This window comes from Aspergillus stella-maris (genome assembly GCF_047715825.1).
Source record: "Aspergillus stella-maris strain CBS 113639 unplaced genomic scaffold BDV14scaffold_120, whole genome shotgun sequence".
Lineage (NCBI taxonomy): Eukaryota > Fungi > Ascomycota > Eurotiomycetes > Eurotiales > Aspergillaceae > Aspergillus > Aspergillus stella-maris.
In genome coordinates, this window is record NW_027396914.1 from 871 (window position 1) to 14,552 (window position 13,682).

Here is a 13,682-nt window from a genome sequence, read left to right on the forward strand (position 1 = left end):
GTTCCGAATACATCCCTGAGCCCGCACCTTGACAAGTAATGACCAAGCAGGCGCTGACAAATAGTAAGATCGGCGTTGAAGCAGAATACTAGCGGTCACTGAAGGTCGACACATTCGTATACAAAGATGACAGAGGATGAGGAGTTATATAATATTCTGTTTTATGTTCTATTTGAGTCCTTTCCTGTCTTTACACGGCGTTTACAGCCATTGGTTTGACTTACTTGGGAGCACCTGCACAGCGGAGGCAACATCTCGGCTCTACCAAGTTAAAGAACTTGAATTGAACTGCATTGAATTGAACTCAACTGGTCCCACTGGCGTCGTTGATAATGTCCGCCGCGATTTTCTCCGCCAGCATATCTATACAAACCCAACTACGTCAGCATAGTCTACCAACATAGACTCAGGTATAGGATGCGCAACATACAGCATGTCGACTGTGGATGTCCCGGCGGCAATATAGCAAAGGAACTCGCATCCACAACCCTCAACCCGTCTACACCTCTTACCTTCGCGTGGTTATCAACAACAGCCATCGGATCATCAGCAGTGCCCATCCTGCACGTACAAGCCGCATGGAAAATCGTCATGACACTCTCCCGAATCGCGTCTAGGATCTCTTCGTCCGTCTGCACCTGTGGGCCTGGGAAGTATTCCTCCCCAATGACTATGGGGGCGATCCCGTCGGGGTGGCTCCAAGCCTCGCGCATTCGCCGGTACATGGCGACTGCTACCTGCGCGTCGGATTCAGTGGCGAGCCAGTTGGGCTGGATTGCAGGGAGCGTGTCCGTGTCGTTTGAGCGGAGCGTTACGAATCCGCGTGAGGTCGGGGCGACGAGGGAGCCGATCATCGATGCGTACATGTAGCCATCGCTTGGTTGCTGGAGGAATGGGTCGAGGAAGGAGTTGAGATATATCGCGAATGAGATGTACTATAGTCCAGCACATCAGAGTGCATCATGAAACCGTGTATAAATAGCAAAAGGCAAGAGAACCAAGATACAGACACAGGGTCAGGTCACGCACCTCAGCCTCCGGCCAACTCGGCGGAAACCACGAGAGATTCGCCAGCGTACCCTGAGAGAACTGGGCTCGGAGGCTCTCTGGAATCTTCTCCCAGGCCAGGTAATCCGCGCCGGGGTTAGTGAATGGGCCTCGCCGCTTGAAGAAGTAGCGTATGGCCTGTTCCAGTGTGTAAACCAGGTCTTTGGGGATCCTGGAGTTGGTGGAGATACTAACTCTATACGACGGACCAAAAAGGAGGTGATCCCACATGTTCTGTCCAACGCCAGGGAGTTCTACTACCAGTGGAATACTGTACCTGCTTAATGTCTCTGCTGGTCCGATCCCTGAGACCATCAGGAGCTGTGGGCTCTGGAACGCACCGGCTGACACAATGACCTCGTGGGTTGCATGCAGCGTATAGAGGACTTTGCCCGTGCGGACCTCCATGCCCGTCGCCTTCCTGCTATCATCAAAGAGCACCCTCTTGCCCATTGTTAATTTATACAGCGTTAGCGACGCAAGAACCTCATCATTATCAGGGCGCCCCATGAAAGCAGCCTCCGAGCTACTGCGCGTGCGATCTGACGGGCGCACCGTGAATGGACACCACTGTGCACCGAGGAGCCGTCCGCTATTGAAGTCCTGAATCTCTGGGATCCCAATTGCTTGCATACCACGGGCCATCCAGGTAGAGAACACAACAGGGTCAACTGGGTACGAGACATGCAGTGGCTCTCCCGTGTCCAAGAACGCATCGGGATTGTAATCGGCCGTGGCATTGGGCGGACGCAGCTCGTTATCTGGCGAGTGGAATGTCGGCGTGCGCTGGTAGAAGGGCAAGACGTTTTCGAAGCGGTATGAGTCGTCGTCGACGACCTCGGCCCAGCGGCTCATCGAGTCGACATCTGGTCTGGATCATTTAGCTTTGTTTCAGAACCCTTGTATGACGTTCTGCAGCGGGGACAGAACCTCTGATATATCATTACATTCGCAGCAGAAGTCCCTCCAAATGTTCGATGCCGACAATAGTGAACGGCGCGGTTATTCGCGCCTGGGACAGGCTCCGTAATAAACTGCCAGTCAATGGGAGTGGTAGAGGATGGACTCGCACCAATACCGATCTCAACAGCCCCTGGGATCTTTGACAATGGCCATACGACCTCGTAGAAGTCGCCTGCTTCCACCAGCGCCACGGTGAACTTGGCTTCGGCTAGGCGAGCGGCGAGTGTGAAGCCGGATGTACCGGCGCCAACGACGACGTAATCGAAAGTGGCATCGACTCCTGGATCCCCTTCGGTAATGCCTGCTACCCTGAGGACTGTGAGGGAGAGGATCCATATGGCTAGTGAAAGTTTTGTGGAGAACATGATCACTCAGGTCTGATATTGGCTGCATAAACGGTGGTTGGAAGATAGATTATATATCCCATGCAACTGTGATCACTGAAGGACGAGAAGAAGACAGTTCGAGTCTTACAGCATTTAGTGTGCAAAGCGTACTTCTGTTCGCGCAGGAGTATGGACGCCATGATGAATCCGGCTATTTAAGTTATGTCGGGCCAGACAGAACGGAAACTTCTAAATACCGGCCACTGTCACATGGACCCGGGCTCGTAGAACTTGAAGATACAGTTCCAAAGCAAAAGTCTCCGTACAGCGGGCCGAAACACCAAAATACCTTGAACGCGCGAACTCTTTTCTCTAGGCCTAGCCTAGGTGTGTTTGACAGTGTCGACTGCATACCCATAATTGTTGTTTGAGGCTCCATGGCCGGGTTAAGGAACTATATACTGGCGGAAGGCCAGCCGCTTATCATCCTCTGTATGCTGGGGGAGAGCGACATCCAGATACGTGTGTCGGATAAGGTAGTGTAATTCACAAGTCTCAACAACATGACGCTCTAGGCAGAAGACCGTCCGCATAATCCGCCGACGGAGGTAGGTGTCGAATGGGAACAAAGGGCTCAGCATTTTTCATTGTGCAATCCAGGCTAGAAACACATCCGTAACATAAAGGCTGCAGTGTCGTACGCGAGCTCTTCTCGGTCAGCGCAGATCAGATAAAAGATCTTTAAAATCAGACACTGGATGCTTGTGACACTTGAGACGCCGTCCCAAGCAGCAGACACTCTGCGCGTTGAAACTCCGCCCAGCCTACAACAATGACACTGCTAGTTTCTAAAGTTCCGTTGGTCCTTATCTGGGCTAGGGCCAATATCAAGTTAATCATCGTCACTGTATGACGCTGGTGGTGAGACGGTTGCCGTCCACCAAGTAGCCTTTCGATATTCCTGTTTAGTTGCGCTTCGTTGATGCAAGGAATCCAAGGGTTGATCTTGGTCATATATTACCGCACTATCATCCGTTGCGCCCCAAGCAGCTTTGACTGCACATACCACATGTTTGCATCTATGTAATATGCATTGTGAAGATAGATTCCTGCTGTGCTCGTTCAAGAAGGGTCCGTCAGAGGAACGCTTTTCGGAAGTTCTTGCGGCCGGTTGGGGGATAGAGCTAAAGCTGTAGATGTCTTGGCTCTACCAGTTCAAAGAACTTGAATTGAATTGAAATGATGGGCTTGAGTTGGTGGGCAGGCCTGGTAGTCGCTTTCTAACCCGAGCTGGGCCAGTCCTGTGACGGCATCCAGGTGATTCAAGACTACAGCTGTCGCATGATGTCTCTTTCGAGCACTAATCCATACGATGCTGGTTTATCTATATAAAATCTTGATCATTTGGAGTCTTCCCCAACTTTATTTTCCGTCGCTTGCACCCGAGACTAGAGTACAACACCGGGTTAAAAACTAAGCTGAGATCAAGCCTCAAAAACGGATACTATGCTTTCGTCACATAGCACCCTTGTCGAGGTGGATGATGTCTGATTGCCCAAGTTGTAGGAGGAGGGCTGGTTTGATTGAGAGCAGATTCCATGACAGCTCATGCAATCAACGCGAACGAGAGTGAGAAATAGGCATGCATGCAAAAGCCAGGGAGCAGATGAGGATTTCTCGGAGGCAGAATGTTTAATACTGGGGAAGAATGCGGAGAACGCATCCAATCCTAATGGCCGGACTTGTCATGGTTATGAATGCTATTGCGGCATAACAGGCGCTGCATAAGTCGCGAGTCATAATTCTGCGCCATGCAAATTCTCTTTTTGCACAACCGGACGAGGCTATGGTTGCTGGCACGGTCTCTCACGCCCATTTTCTGAAATCAAGGGACGTTGTCCAACGTCCTGCAAAAGTATTTGATTTCTCAACAATATCAATCGAAGAGCCTACCCTAGAGATTGCCGATGATCCTGCCCCAGAGGCTGCCGACGAAGAACCCGCGCCAGCTGAAGAACAACCTGCCGAAAAACCAATCGAACTCATTTGTGAACTGCATCGGCATCAAAGTCTCCACAAAGCATTAAATACTTGCCTTACCAGTGTTCAAGAACATGCTCACTGGTGGTTGGGAGAAGAATATGTCAACCGCCAGTTGTATATGCCGCCTTCCTATTTGGGATATTGGAACTACAACGTCCGTTTTCACCGAGGAGTACGCAGAATTTCTGCTATTTCCATGGTTCAAAAGTTAAGTCTCTTCTAGTTGCTTTATCGGCCTAGATTGCTTATTATTATCTGTATATTTAAACGACCATTTGCAGCTAGATTGACAGAATCAGACCTTCATTCATTAATACTCCTACTGGCTGATGTCGAGTAATTACGCCTACCGGTGACGCTCATACTAAGATACCCAAGCTTACAGTACCTTGCTGAGGTTAGAGACGTCGACGGTATAACAAGATATCTCGAGGTTTCGCTAACACTTAACCTCTAAGAATAGGAAATCTGGCATTTAAATTAATTAATGCCTGGAATGTATCACGACTGCCTGCAGATAGTGATCCCGAGTGCAGCGAGTAACATATGTGACCATGCCGACGATAGCAAGGGGGTTAGTAAGCAAGACCGACATGGTCGAGGGTATTCTGGCGGCACGCCGACCGCTTACCTATACTAATTAGTCTTGGTCCGCGAAGGTCCTTCTGCGTGTTTGTTTACGATCTCCTTTGAATGTCTTCATGCTTCAAATTCCGTAGTTGGAGTACCAGATAGATCTATTCAAGTCTTCTGACTGGCTCGCCGTCTTACTTAACAGGGTTTGTTGTATTTAGTAAGGGCTGGCCTTGCCTTTACTATACCTTAGCCATCTTAACTATAACTAGTCATTAGCTAGTCGTGTGCTGGATGAGCAGATAAGTCAATCCATTGTTAGAGCTGAGGTCAACACGATCTCAAGGTTTAGGAAGGCTTGAAGGCTCAACCTTCTGTAACATTGGAGTAAGTTGGGGACCCAAACAAATAAGGAATCTGCCTGGCTCACACAATTGACGTAGGAAGCAATGAATAGCGTGTATGATGTGGCATTGTCAGGGCGGCCAATTCCAACTTCAGGAGTAAGCAGGCATAAGAGACCGGAAGCATTTCTCCAGCTGCACATTGCGGTCACCTGTGTCGAGACCCTCTCTTGCTGGAGGAGGAGAATAAGAATTCCGAGGTGGTTTTAATTGACACGGCGGTAGTGCATTATGAGGTTGCTGTGAGGATGGCGCTTGAGAAGCCTGTTTTGGCATCTATTAGCCACAACGTTGGAACACTCTGCTAATATCTTCAGTGATCTTGTATATAGATGGCAAGGTGATTGTACCTCTGAGGCAATCATTGAGTGTGGAAGCAAGGCATGAATATAGTCTTCACCAAATGAGTTTCCTCCTGAGGCATCATGGTATGTGGTGCACCGGCGCATGGCTCAAGAATCGTACACCACTGACTGCGTCTCGGCAGTTGCTGGGATTCTCGGTCAGGACAGCCACGGATTACCACAAGTAAACAGGCCACTCGGGTCATACGACCGAGAAAACAGTACAGCCTGTTGATAAAATAACTACCTCTTCAAACGGCATATGCTTGTTAGGCCACCCATCATGGTTTGATCCTTCTCGTTCCATATCACGCTTGGTAATGTGAAAGCAGCGGAATGATGATTATAGTTTGGGTGTCATAGCTGTCCTTTCCAACAATTGCGCTGCTATTATAGGCATTAGATGCGTTCATGATAGCCACGGGCCACAAAGATCCCTCCAGCATGGCCAAAAAATCAGTTCTGCACGTACCTTACAAGCCACCGATCACAGCCCACCTCTATTGATGATTGATAATATTATGTTCCGGTGAATTTGCAGTAGGTACAAGTACAGTGAAGGGAAGACCCACTGCATGCGGCCCAGTCCTCACAAGGGCTGCTTAACAAAGCCTTTGTAATACTCCACCTAGCCTCTCGGAACTTGTATTGGCCCCAGAGACCCCGGTTCCTGGAAGTCTCGAGGACCAAGACGTGCAATTCCCGAATTGGTCATTGGGTTCGTTTAAGCCTGGCCGACTATCGACCCTGGATAACAATCCTTCTGCATTGACGGGACGCCTTACTATAGAGATTAGAGGGTGACTCGCTGTATACCATTCTGTCCACTCAATACGAGCATTGCTAGTCAAGGAGCAATTAACCCCAGCCACTTCCCGCAATTTCCGCTGGGATCTTTTGGTTTCGAGTCGTAATCCGATCGCATTGTACTTTCAGTGCGAGTGGTGTGGAATGCGAATTCTCATTAGCAGACGGTACTAGGAATCTTCAATGTTCTAGCATGTGTGATGTAAGCAATGTTGGGGCGTAGATGAGAGCTGACGGGGGCCTGAAGATTCCTCTCGGAACGGGGCCGACGTTGCAGAACCCTTTTAGCATAGCCACCGGTTAGTCCGACCAACGACACGCCTCTTTCTGCGTTGGTTCTGGCTCTCGAGTCATTGAGCCATGATTTAATCTCTATCCGAGGCAGACGGTGTGGTCTCATCCCACAATGGCGGCCTAGGCGCGATATCTCCTCATTTACAGGCAAGGTATATAAAGGCCCCATTAGCACCCGGTTGTCACAATCAGACAAGCTCCTCAATAAAAAAAGCATACAGCATCTTACAATGCATCGCACTTCTCTCTTCTTCGGTCTTGCCAGTGCGGCCCTGACCGCTGCCCAGGGCTTCTCTTCGGAATGCACTGATATCAGCCTCCGCAACCACTGGCTGATCGCCACCTGCCCCACTGGCAATGGCGACGAGATTACCAGCAGTGTCTACTTGTCCGCCAAGATCAGCAACAACAATGCCAACCTCGAGGTATTTTCCCCAACCAAACCTTACTTACGAATGCTTTTGCTAACAATTGCAGTGGGTGGAAAAGTACGTGAAAACATAGCTTACCCCCGCATGATCTAACTTCACAGTGGTCGATACCCCTCATCCTGTCAGGACTGCACCATCGTCGACGGCGCAACTCTCCAATGCCAATGCCGCGTGAACTGGATCCCCAGACTGCAAACCGCAACCTTGAACCTGGGTGCGTCCCTCCAAGCACCTGCCAACTAACCCCTACGAAAGCTAACACAACCCCAGAGGAACACATCGCCAACTACGAAGGCCACCTCCTCTCCAACCAAACCGGCCCCATCACCGACATCCCCGAGAACTCCTCAACCCCTATCCCCGCCGACATCCCCACGTCCATCGCGCTCGACCTCGGAAACGACGACTGCAGCCGCATCGGCACGACCTTCGGTCTCGGAAGCCCCTCCGACTGCTACTATGTTAATTTCGGTTCTTCCCAGATTTCCTTCGCTTCTGGTCTGCTTACGTCGAATGAAGGGTGGGAGATTATAGCGTACCCTGATGAGGTATGTGCCGGAGAACCGGTCAAGACTTGGGTTCCTGGTGAGGAGGAGCAATGTGTTGCGTTTGAGCCTGTTGTGAAGGCGTTTTCGTCGCGGCCGTTGTGGAATGCGGATTACTAGGTGGATGGTACTACTAGATTCGAGCCGAATGAACAATCAGGTCCAACATCTGTTGATGGGAATTTCACTCAGGAATGAGGCGAACGTGGAATGTGGCATGTCACTCGTTTGATAGCTCTCGAAGAAGGGAGCAAAGCACTATGCCACAAAAGAGAGATTGAATAATAGTGATTATGAGATTAAATCCTTTATTCCTTCCGGGGGGGATCGTAGATCTCACAGATGTAGCTGGCACTGTCACGCTGGCTGGGTATTTCAACCTCAGGTGAAATACCTGTCTTCTGGCACCGTGACAGCACCTGTCTAATAGCCCAGTCCTGTGTTCTGCCCGTGTATCTACTTTGTTAGCCTGTTCCAAATACACTCCTAAGCCCGCACCTTGACACTCAGGATATCTATAGCCTTTGGACCTGAGACTAGCACTCCACTGTTCCAGGTCTGGGGGCTCATAAGTATCCGGGTGAAGCTATTATTATATTATCTGGCGTTTAATTAATAGATATTTCGTTGGTTTAATTATCTAGAGTTCTAATATGTGGTTTTGTTTCTTTTAAACTTCGGCAGTTACCGTTTCAGCATGTCGATTCCTGGCTTAGGGTATTAAGATATACTTAGCTTGACATAAGGACTGGAGCTGGATCCTGGTTATACCCAGGTATAGTCTGTTTTAATTCTTTACCTGACCAATCACTTATACCGGATCCATTTGAGTGGCTAAATATCTACCACAAAACAAAACCATACAATCCACACAGTATCTTAATTATAGACGCGTCCTAAAACTGCCCAAGCAAAGCGAGAATTAGCGGCTTGTATCTTCTTTAAATAAATCCTCGTAAGTCCAACCGGTTGTCCATAATAACCGCATTTTATCGAGACAAAGTATGAAGTGCTAGCTTATTGTAAACAGCGATACATTTGCTATTTCTTCTGGAGATACAGTTTGCCGTCTTGCTCCCTTGCCAAGTGGCCTTAACCCTATAGACTTGTCTGGGGCCGAAAATGCGGAAGCTCCTGCCCGTTTTCATGCGTCGACTAACCGGTGTGTACATGTTGCTCAGTCTCTCTAATCTTTGTAGTAAGTCGGCCAGTCCGTCTGAATCCCCACAGCAACAAGTCTACCATCCTGCTTCACTATCAAATGTGCCCCAATGTCAAGCCATTCCGATTCCTTGGGAAGGGTAACAGTCACTTCCCCGGTTTGTCCCGGCAACAATGTTTTTTTGGCAGCAATGCTGCCTTCAATCTCGGCCGGACCATCAGTGAATGTCCGGTGATCATCATGAGCAATGGGGGCTCCGCCCTCATCTTCGGTAAGCACATAGAGATTGACGGTGAACTTTTCATAATGGTATCTCCTGTCGAACCGACCTGGGGGCGTTCTCCGGGGGCGATTCCAGTGGTCTGGCGCCTCATCTCTCGCTGGAATGATCTCACGCAGAAATTCTTCCAACTGACACAACCACAAGTTTGTCTTAGACCCCTCAGGAGCGCCATCTACCCATTTCCAGCTATCCACCGTGGGGGCCTTGATGATATGAAAGCATCTAACGTCCATGCAACGGAAGCTTTCGGCGATTTCGGAGTAAACTTTTAGCTCATCGCGTTCACCTCCAAAACTATCTCGTCGGGTTGGTAGATGTTCGTCTGCATCCACGTTGGGAATCCATGCGGTCGCGACAATGTCGTGGTAACGGGGCTCTCGGTCAAGAAGCACATTTCTGAATCTGTGGGCGAACCCCCTGAGCCCCCACATGCTTCTGGATCCTTCCGGATCTGCCAAGGAGGAGTAGATAAAAGCCGAAAAAGGGATAGGAAAGCTGTCGAACGTGGCCTTCAGAGCGTCACCCCAAGTGGCGAACTCAATGAATGCCAAAGCGTACCGATACTTGGTTTCGAATGGTCCGTCAACTCCTTGTAGCTCGCGAAACTTTTCGACGTATTCGTATTTGGCGTAGTTGACTGTAAGGCCGTGCTTGGTCTGAGCGCTTTCAGTAGAGAAGCAAGCATCTTCTCTTTCATATCCCAGAACTTCAAGGTCTCGAAAAGCCTCAAGGAGGCCGTACTTGCCATCTCCTCCATATATGGCAACACTTATTTTTGTAGTGGGCTTTGTGGACGTAAGTTCATGATACATGATCGAGGTTGGAAATCGGTCGACGAAACACTTGGGAAGTAGCAATTGAGGGGAAAAACCACGGTCTTTAAATACTTCCAATCTGGCATCAGATTGTGTAGCGAAGACATGTTACATCATTGCTCAAAGAGATCCCCCACAGACCGACATTTTGCCTATCCTGCCTTGATGGGAAAGTATAGTAGAAAACAATACCATTCGTCTTTGACTGTTGGGGTAAATCGATCAGCCAGCCAAAACCGGCTTTGACCAGTGGCAATAAGACGTCACTACCTACCTGCATAAATTAGAGATCTATGCTGTGGTATCAGGCTATGATGCAGTTATGTTGATCATGTACATGGGTGGGCTTGAAGCGTGTTGCAGCTTTCCACTAGAGTGGGGTGGATCTTAAGATCGAGGTCATCTGTACAGAATCCACAGTTCAGGGACCCTCTGCCATTTCAGCTCATCTGCGAACTTGTGGATCTTTCATGCTATTAGTTTACAGTATTCCCTTCACATAACATATGAGGGTGACTGTTGGATGATGGAGGTGGTCCCGAGGTGTGATTCAAGTTTACATAAATAGATTTATATTATTTTGCAGAATTGTGATATGAGAGTCTGCATGAAGAAGAATAGTGGGATGTCTTGATATGTGTTGATAGAATGAGCAAGGAGGGGCATCCTTCAGCTCCCCCACTATGACGATTTATAACCCCATTTTTTAGCTGGTCGATTTCTATCTAGTAGCCTACGGTATGGAAAATCTAATTTGATACATAGCTCTCTTCTCCACCTTGATGAACCCATTGAGATACCGAACTCTTGGGGTGTTAATGAGGTTGACGATCCCATTCGGGTCTAACGGAGCAGTATCCACCGTATTAGCATCATCATAAAACACTGTCAAGGGCATTTTCTCCTGGTTAAATTCAGGGTGAATAAAGCTACTATCCACAATATAAAACGTAATCTCGCCCTTGAGATGTTCAGATTCGTTTTCGAAATAGGGATTAAGGAAGTCCCGCAAAGCGCTCATTGCCGAATTCCTCTCTGCAGGATTCAACCTCACTGTCGTAGATGCTGCCACGGGAAGTATGACTCTCGGAGGTCTGGACATCATTTGATGACCTGAACTGTGCGCTTTACACGAGCCCTGATCTGTCCGTGAATTGGTCAAATGCCGGTGCTACATACTGAGCCCCTAAGTGAGCTCTGACCATAGAAACAATATACGCAACAAGCTCCCACTTATCCCCATGATACTCGACCTTCCTAATCGTAGAGCCATCCAAAGATCCCACAGGATATACAACACACACAGCAACAGCACATACAATTCGTAAAATTGATCCAGCCAACAGCCCACCGCACCATCATTGAGTTTTTTAGTCATGAGTCGCTCACTCTGTTCTACATGCACGCCCTGCTGGCATGCTGCGGCGCGGAGATCCCCGTCGCGGAGCCTTATACTCGGACATATTCCTAGAATCTGGCCCAGGCCTATTACGCACATGGGATGGCGGCATTGCGGGACGTGCTGCACCGAAATAGGCTACAGGAGCAGGAAGTGGCAATAACGCGCACTGTGCTTATGTTATGCATCTACGAGGTATGTACTGTTTCCTTCACCCAACTAAACAGGTAGCTCACGAGCTCATTACACCCTAGCAATCTTGACTATATCTTTCCAGAGGTGTCGACGCGCACCTGGTAGGCCTGGCGCAGTTAATCCAAGACAACTTCGCACCTGATGTGCCCCGAGCCACGCGCAGGCACCGAAGCAGCCATGTGACGGGTCATTCTCGAGGCCCTTTTCTCTCACGCAATAACGAGCATTCCCGTTTAAAAATCCGTGAAGCAGCTGGAAATCATGGACCATGTGGTTGCCGTGGTGGAAAGTCGGCTAGAGAACATGGTGCATGTGCAAGAATCTACTCTATACTAATACTACTAGGTAGTTCTTATAGCCAAAAATCATCCAGTTAGACTATAAAAATGCCCAAGACTGCTTAAGATTTATAAAAATAGTCTGCCTTAATATAATAACTCTAGAGACAGTATTTAAAGACCCTACCCAGTCCTATAACTCAGTAACCTGACATCCTTTAACAACCTGATTAACTGCCTATGGGAAATACCTTACTTCTAGAACATGAAGTGAATTAACTATGCAAGGCCAATGCCTACCAGAAGTAAAAGTAAGAGACTAGAAAGACCTATATAGCTTCAGAAGGTGTTTCAACTACTGCAGAGGGTTAATAACATGTTTAGCAAGCCTTTGAAGTAATGAAATCAGTTAAGCAGGAAGGTAGCAAGCTACCATGAAAACATGCTACACAGTACTGCAGTACCTGCAACCAACCAGGTCATAATAGAAATGGATGCCTAAGTAGGTATAATATCTAGCTAGCAACTTTGGATGGGCAAATCTATATAGTTTTGGTTGAATTGCCGTAGTATTTCAACCACGGTTAGGTTTATTGTAGGATCGGCGCTCGCTCGGTGGTGGATTACGTTAACACTCATAGCAACGAAGTCGATTGGGTCGAGCCGGCGGCGAGGTCGCAGGCCGCAGGCCTCGACTGCCGCCTGCCTCTCTCAAGTGAGACGGGCTTTCTACTGCTATTTATCTACCGTAGCGAGGGAGAGGATCTGCGCTTCCGCCGAGGTCGGTGACCTCCACCAACGCCCTCACCAATCTTGAGTTGGCCAATCAACATTCTCGCCAACCTCGAGTTGGTCAGCCAGCGTCCTCGCTGACGTCGAGTTGGTCAACTGACAACCTCGTCAGCCACGAGTTGTGGCTGTCCCAACATCGACGGCGGCGACCCGCGGCTGAAATCACATAACTATGTTACTGTAAACTGAAGATAAGGCATGAGAAGTAGAAAGTAAATACAGGTGGGTAGTAAGTATCCTTATATACTTTCTCCATCATATTGTTTACTTTGCCTGATCATCCTGAGCAGGCTGCTGTTATCAAAACCATGTTGGCAGGATCTTATGAACCTTGTAAACCATGGTAGAGATATTTCGCAAATAATTGTCAGATAAGGTCAGGTATGTTTTTCTTAAGGGGAGACCTTAAGAGTATTCTGGTATCAAAGAAGAGGAAGACGTAGTAGAAAGTGCAATTCATAGTGTTGGCAATCTGACTATGTTACTATAGACTAAAGATAAGACATGAGAAGCAGAAATTAAATAGAGGTAGGTAGGGAATATCCTTATATACCCTTCTCCATCATACCGCCTGCTTTGCCTGTTCATCCCGGGCAGGGTGCCCGGTCAAACCGCTCAGGGTGTCATATTGTCGACCTTTATTGACCGCTAGTATTCTGCTTCAACGCCGAACTTACTATTAGTCAGTAAGACGGCGAGCCAATCAGTAAGTAAGACGGCGAGCCAATCAGTAGACTTGAATTGATCTATCTGGTACTCTATGTACGGAATTCAAAGCATGAAGGCATTCAAAGAGGATCGTAAACAAACACGCGGATGTATCACAGTAGGAAGGTAAAGTTTAATAGTATAATTATTTTAATCTTCTTCCTGGATAGTAATAAAGTACTATAAGTTTAACAATATTAAACTAATTAATATATAAAAGGTCACGTGGATTTTAAGTACCTGGGTACTTAAAATTTAAGACCTTATTCCAGG

At 48.2% G+C, this 13,682-nt stretch overlaps 3 protein-coding genes across 3 annotated transcripts; 1 reads left to right on the forward strand and 2 right to left on the reverse strand.

The window, feature by feature from the left end:
• Positions 1-304: 304 nt before the first annotated feature.
• BDV14DRAFT_207244 (GMC family oxidoreductase) lies at positions 305-2,536 on the reverse strand (the record flags this gene model as incomplete). Its single annotated transcript, XM_073775100.1, has 5 exons — positions 305-363; positions 431-884; positions 970-1,918; positions 1,978-2,326; positions 2,485-2,536. 5 exons carry the CDS (start codon positions 2,534-2,536, stop codon positions 305-307), a joined length of 1,863 nt encoding a protein of 620 aa, XP_073621939.1.
• A 4,495-nt stretch (positions 2,537-7,031) lies between these two features.
• BDV14DRAFT_206104 (CVNH domain-containing protein) lies at positions 7,032-7,897 on the forward strand (the record flags this gene model as incomplete). Its single annotated transcript, XM_073774846.1, has 4 exons — positions 7,032-7,226; positions 7,279-7,289; positions 7,334-7,446; positions 7,503-7,897. The coding sequence occupies 4 exons, from the start codon at positions 7,032-7,034 to the stop codon at positions 7,895-7,897; spliced, it is 714 nt and encodes a 237-aa protein (XP_073621940.1).
• Positions 7,898-8,963: 1,066 nt separating this feature from the next.
• BDV14DRAFT_206105 (uncharacterized protein) lies at positions 8,964-10,034 on the reverse strand (the record flags this gene model as incomplete). Its single annotated transcript, XM_073774847.1, has 1 exon — positions 8,964-10,034. One exon carries the CDS (start codon positions 10,032-10,034, stop codon positions 8,964-8,966), a length of 1,071 nt encoding a protein of 356 aa, XP_073621941.1.
• Between the last annotated feature and the right edge of the window lie 3,648 nt (positions 10,035-13,682).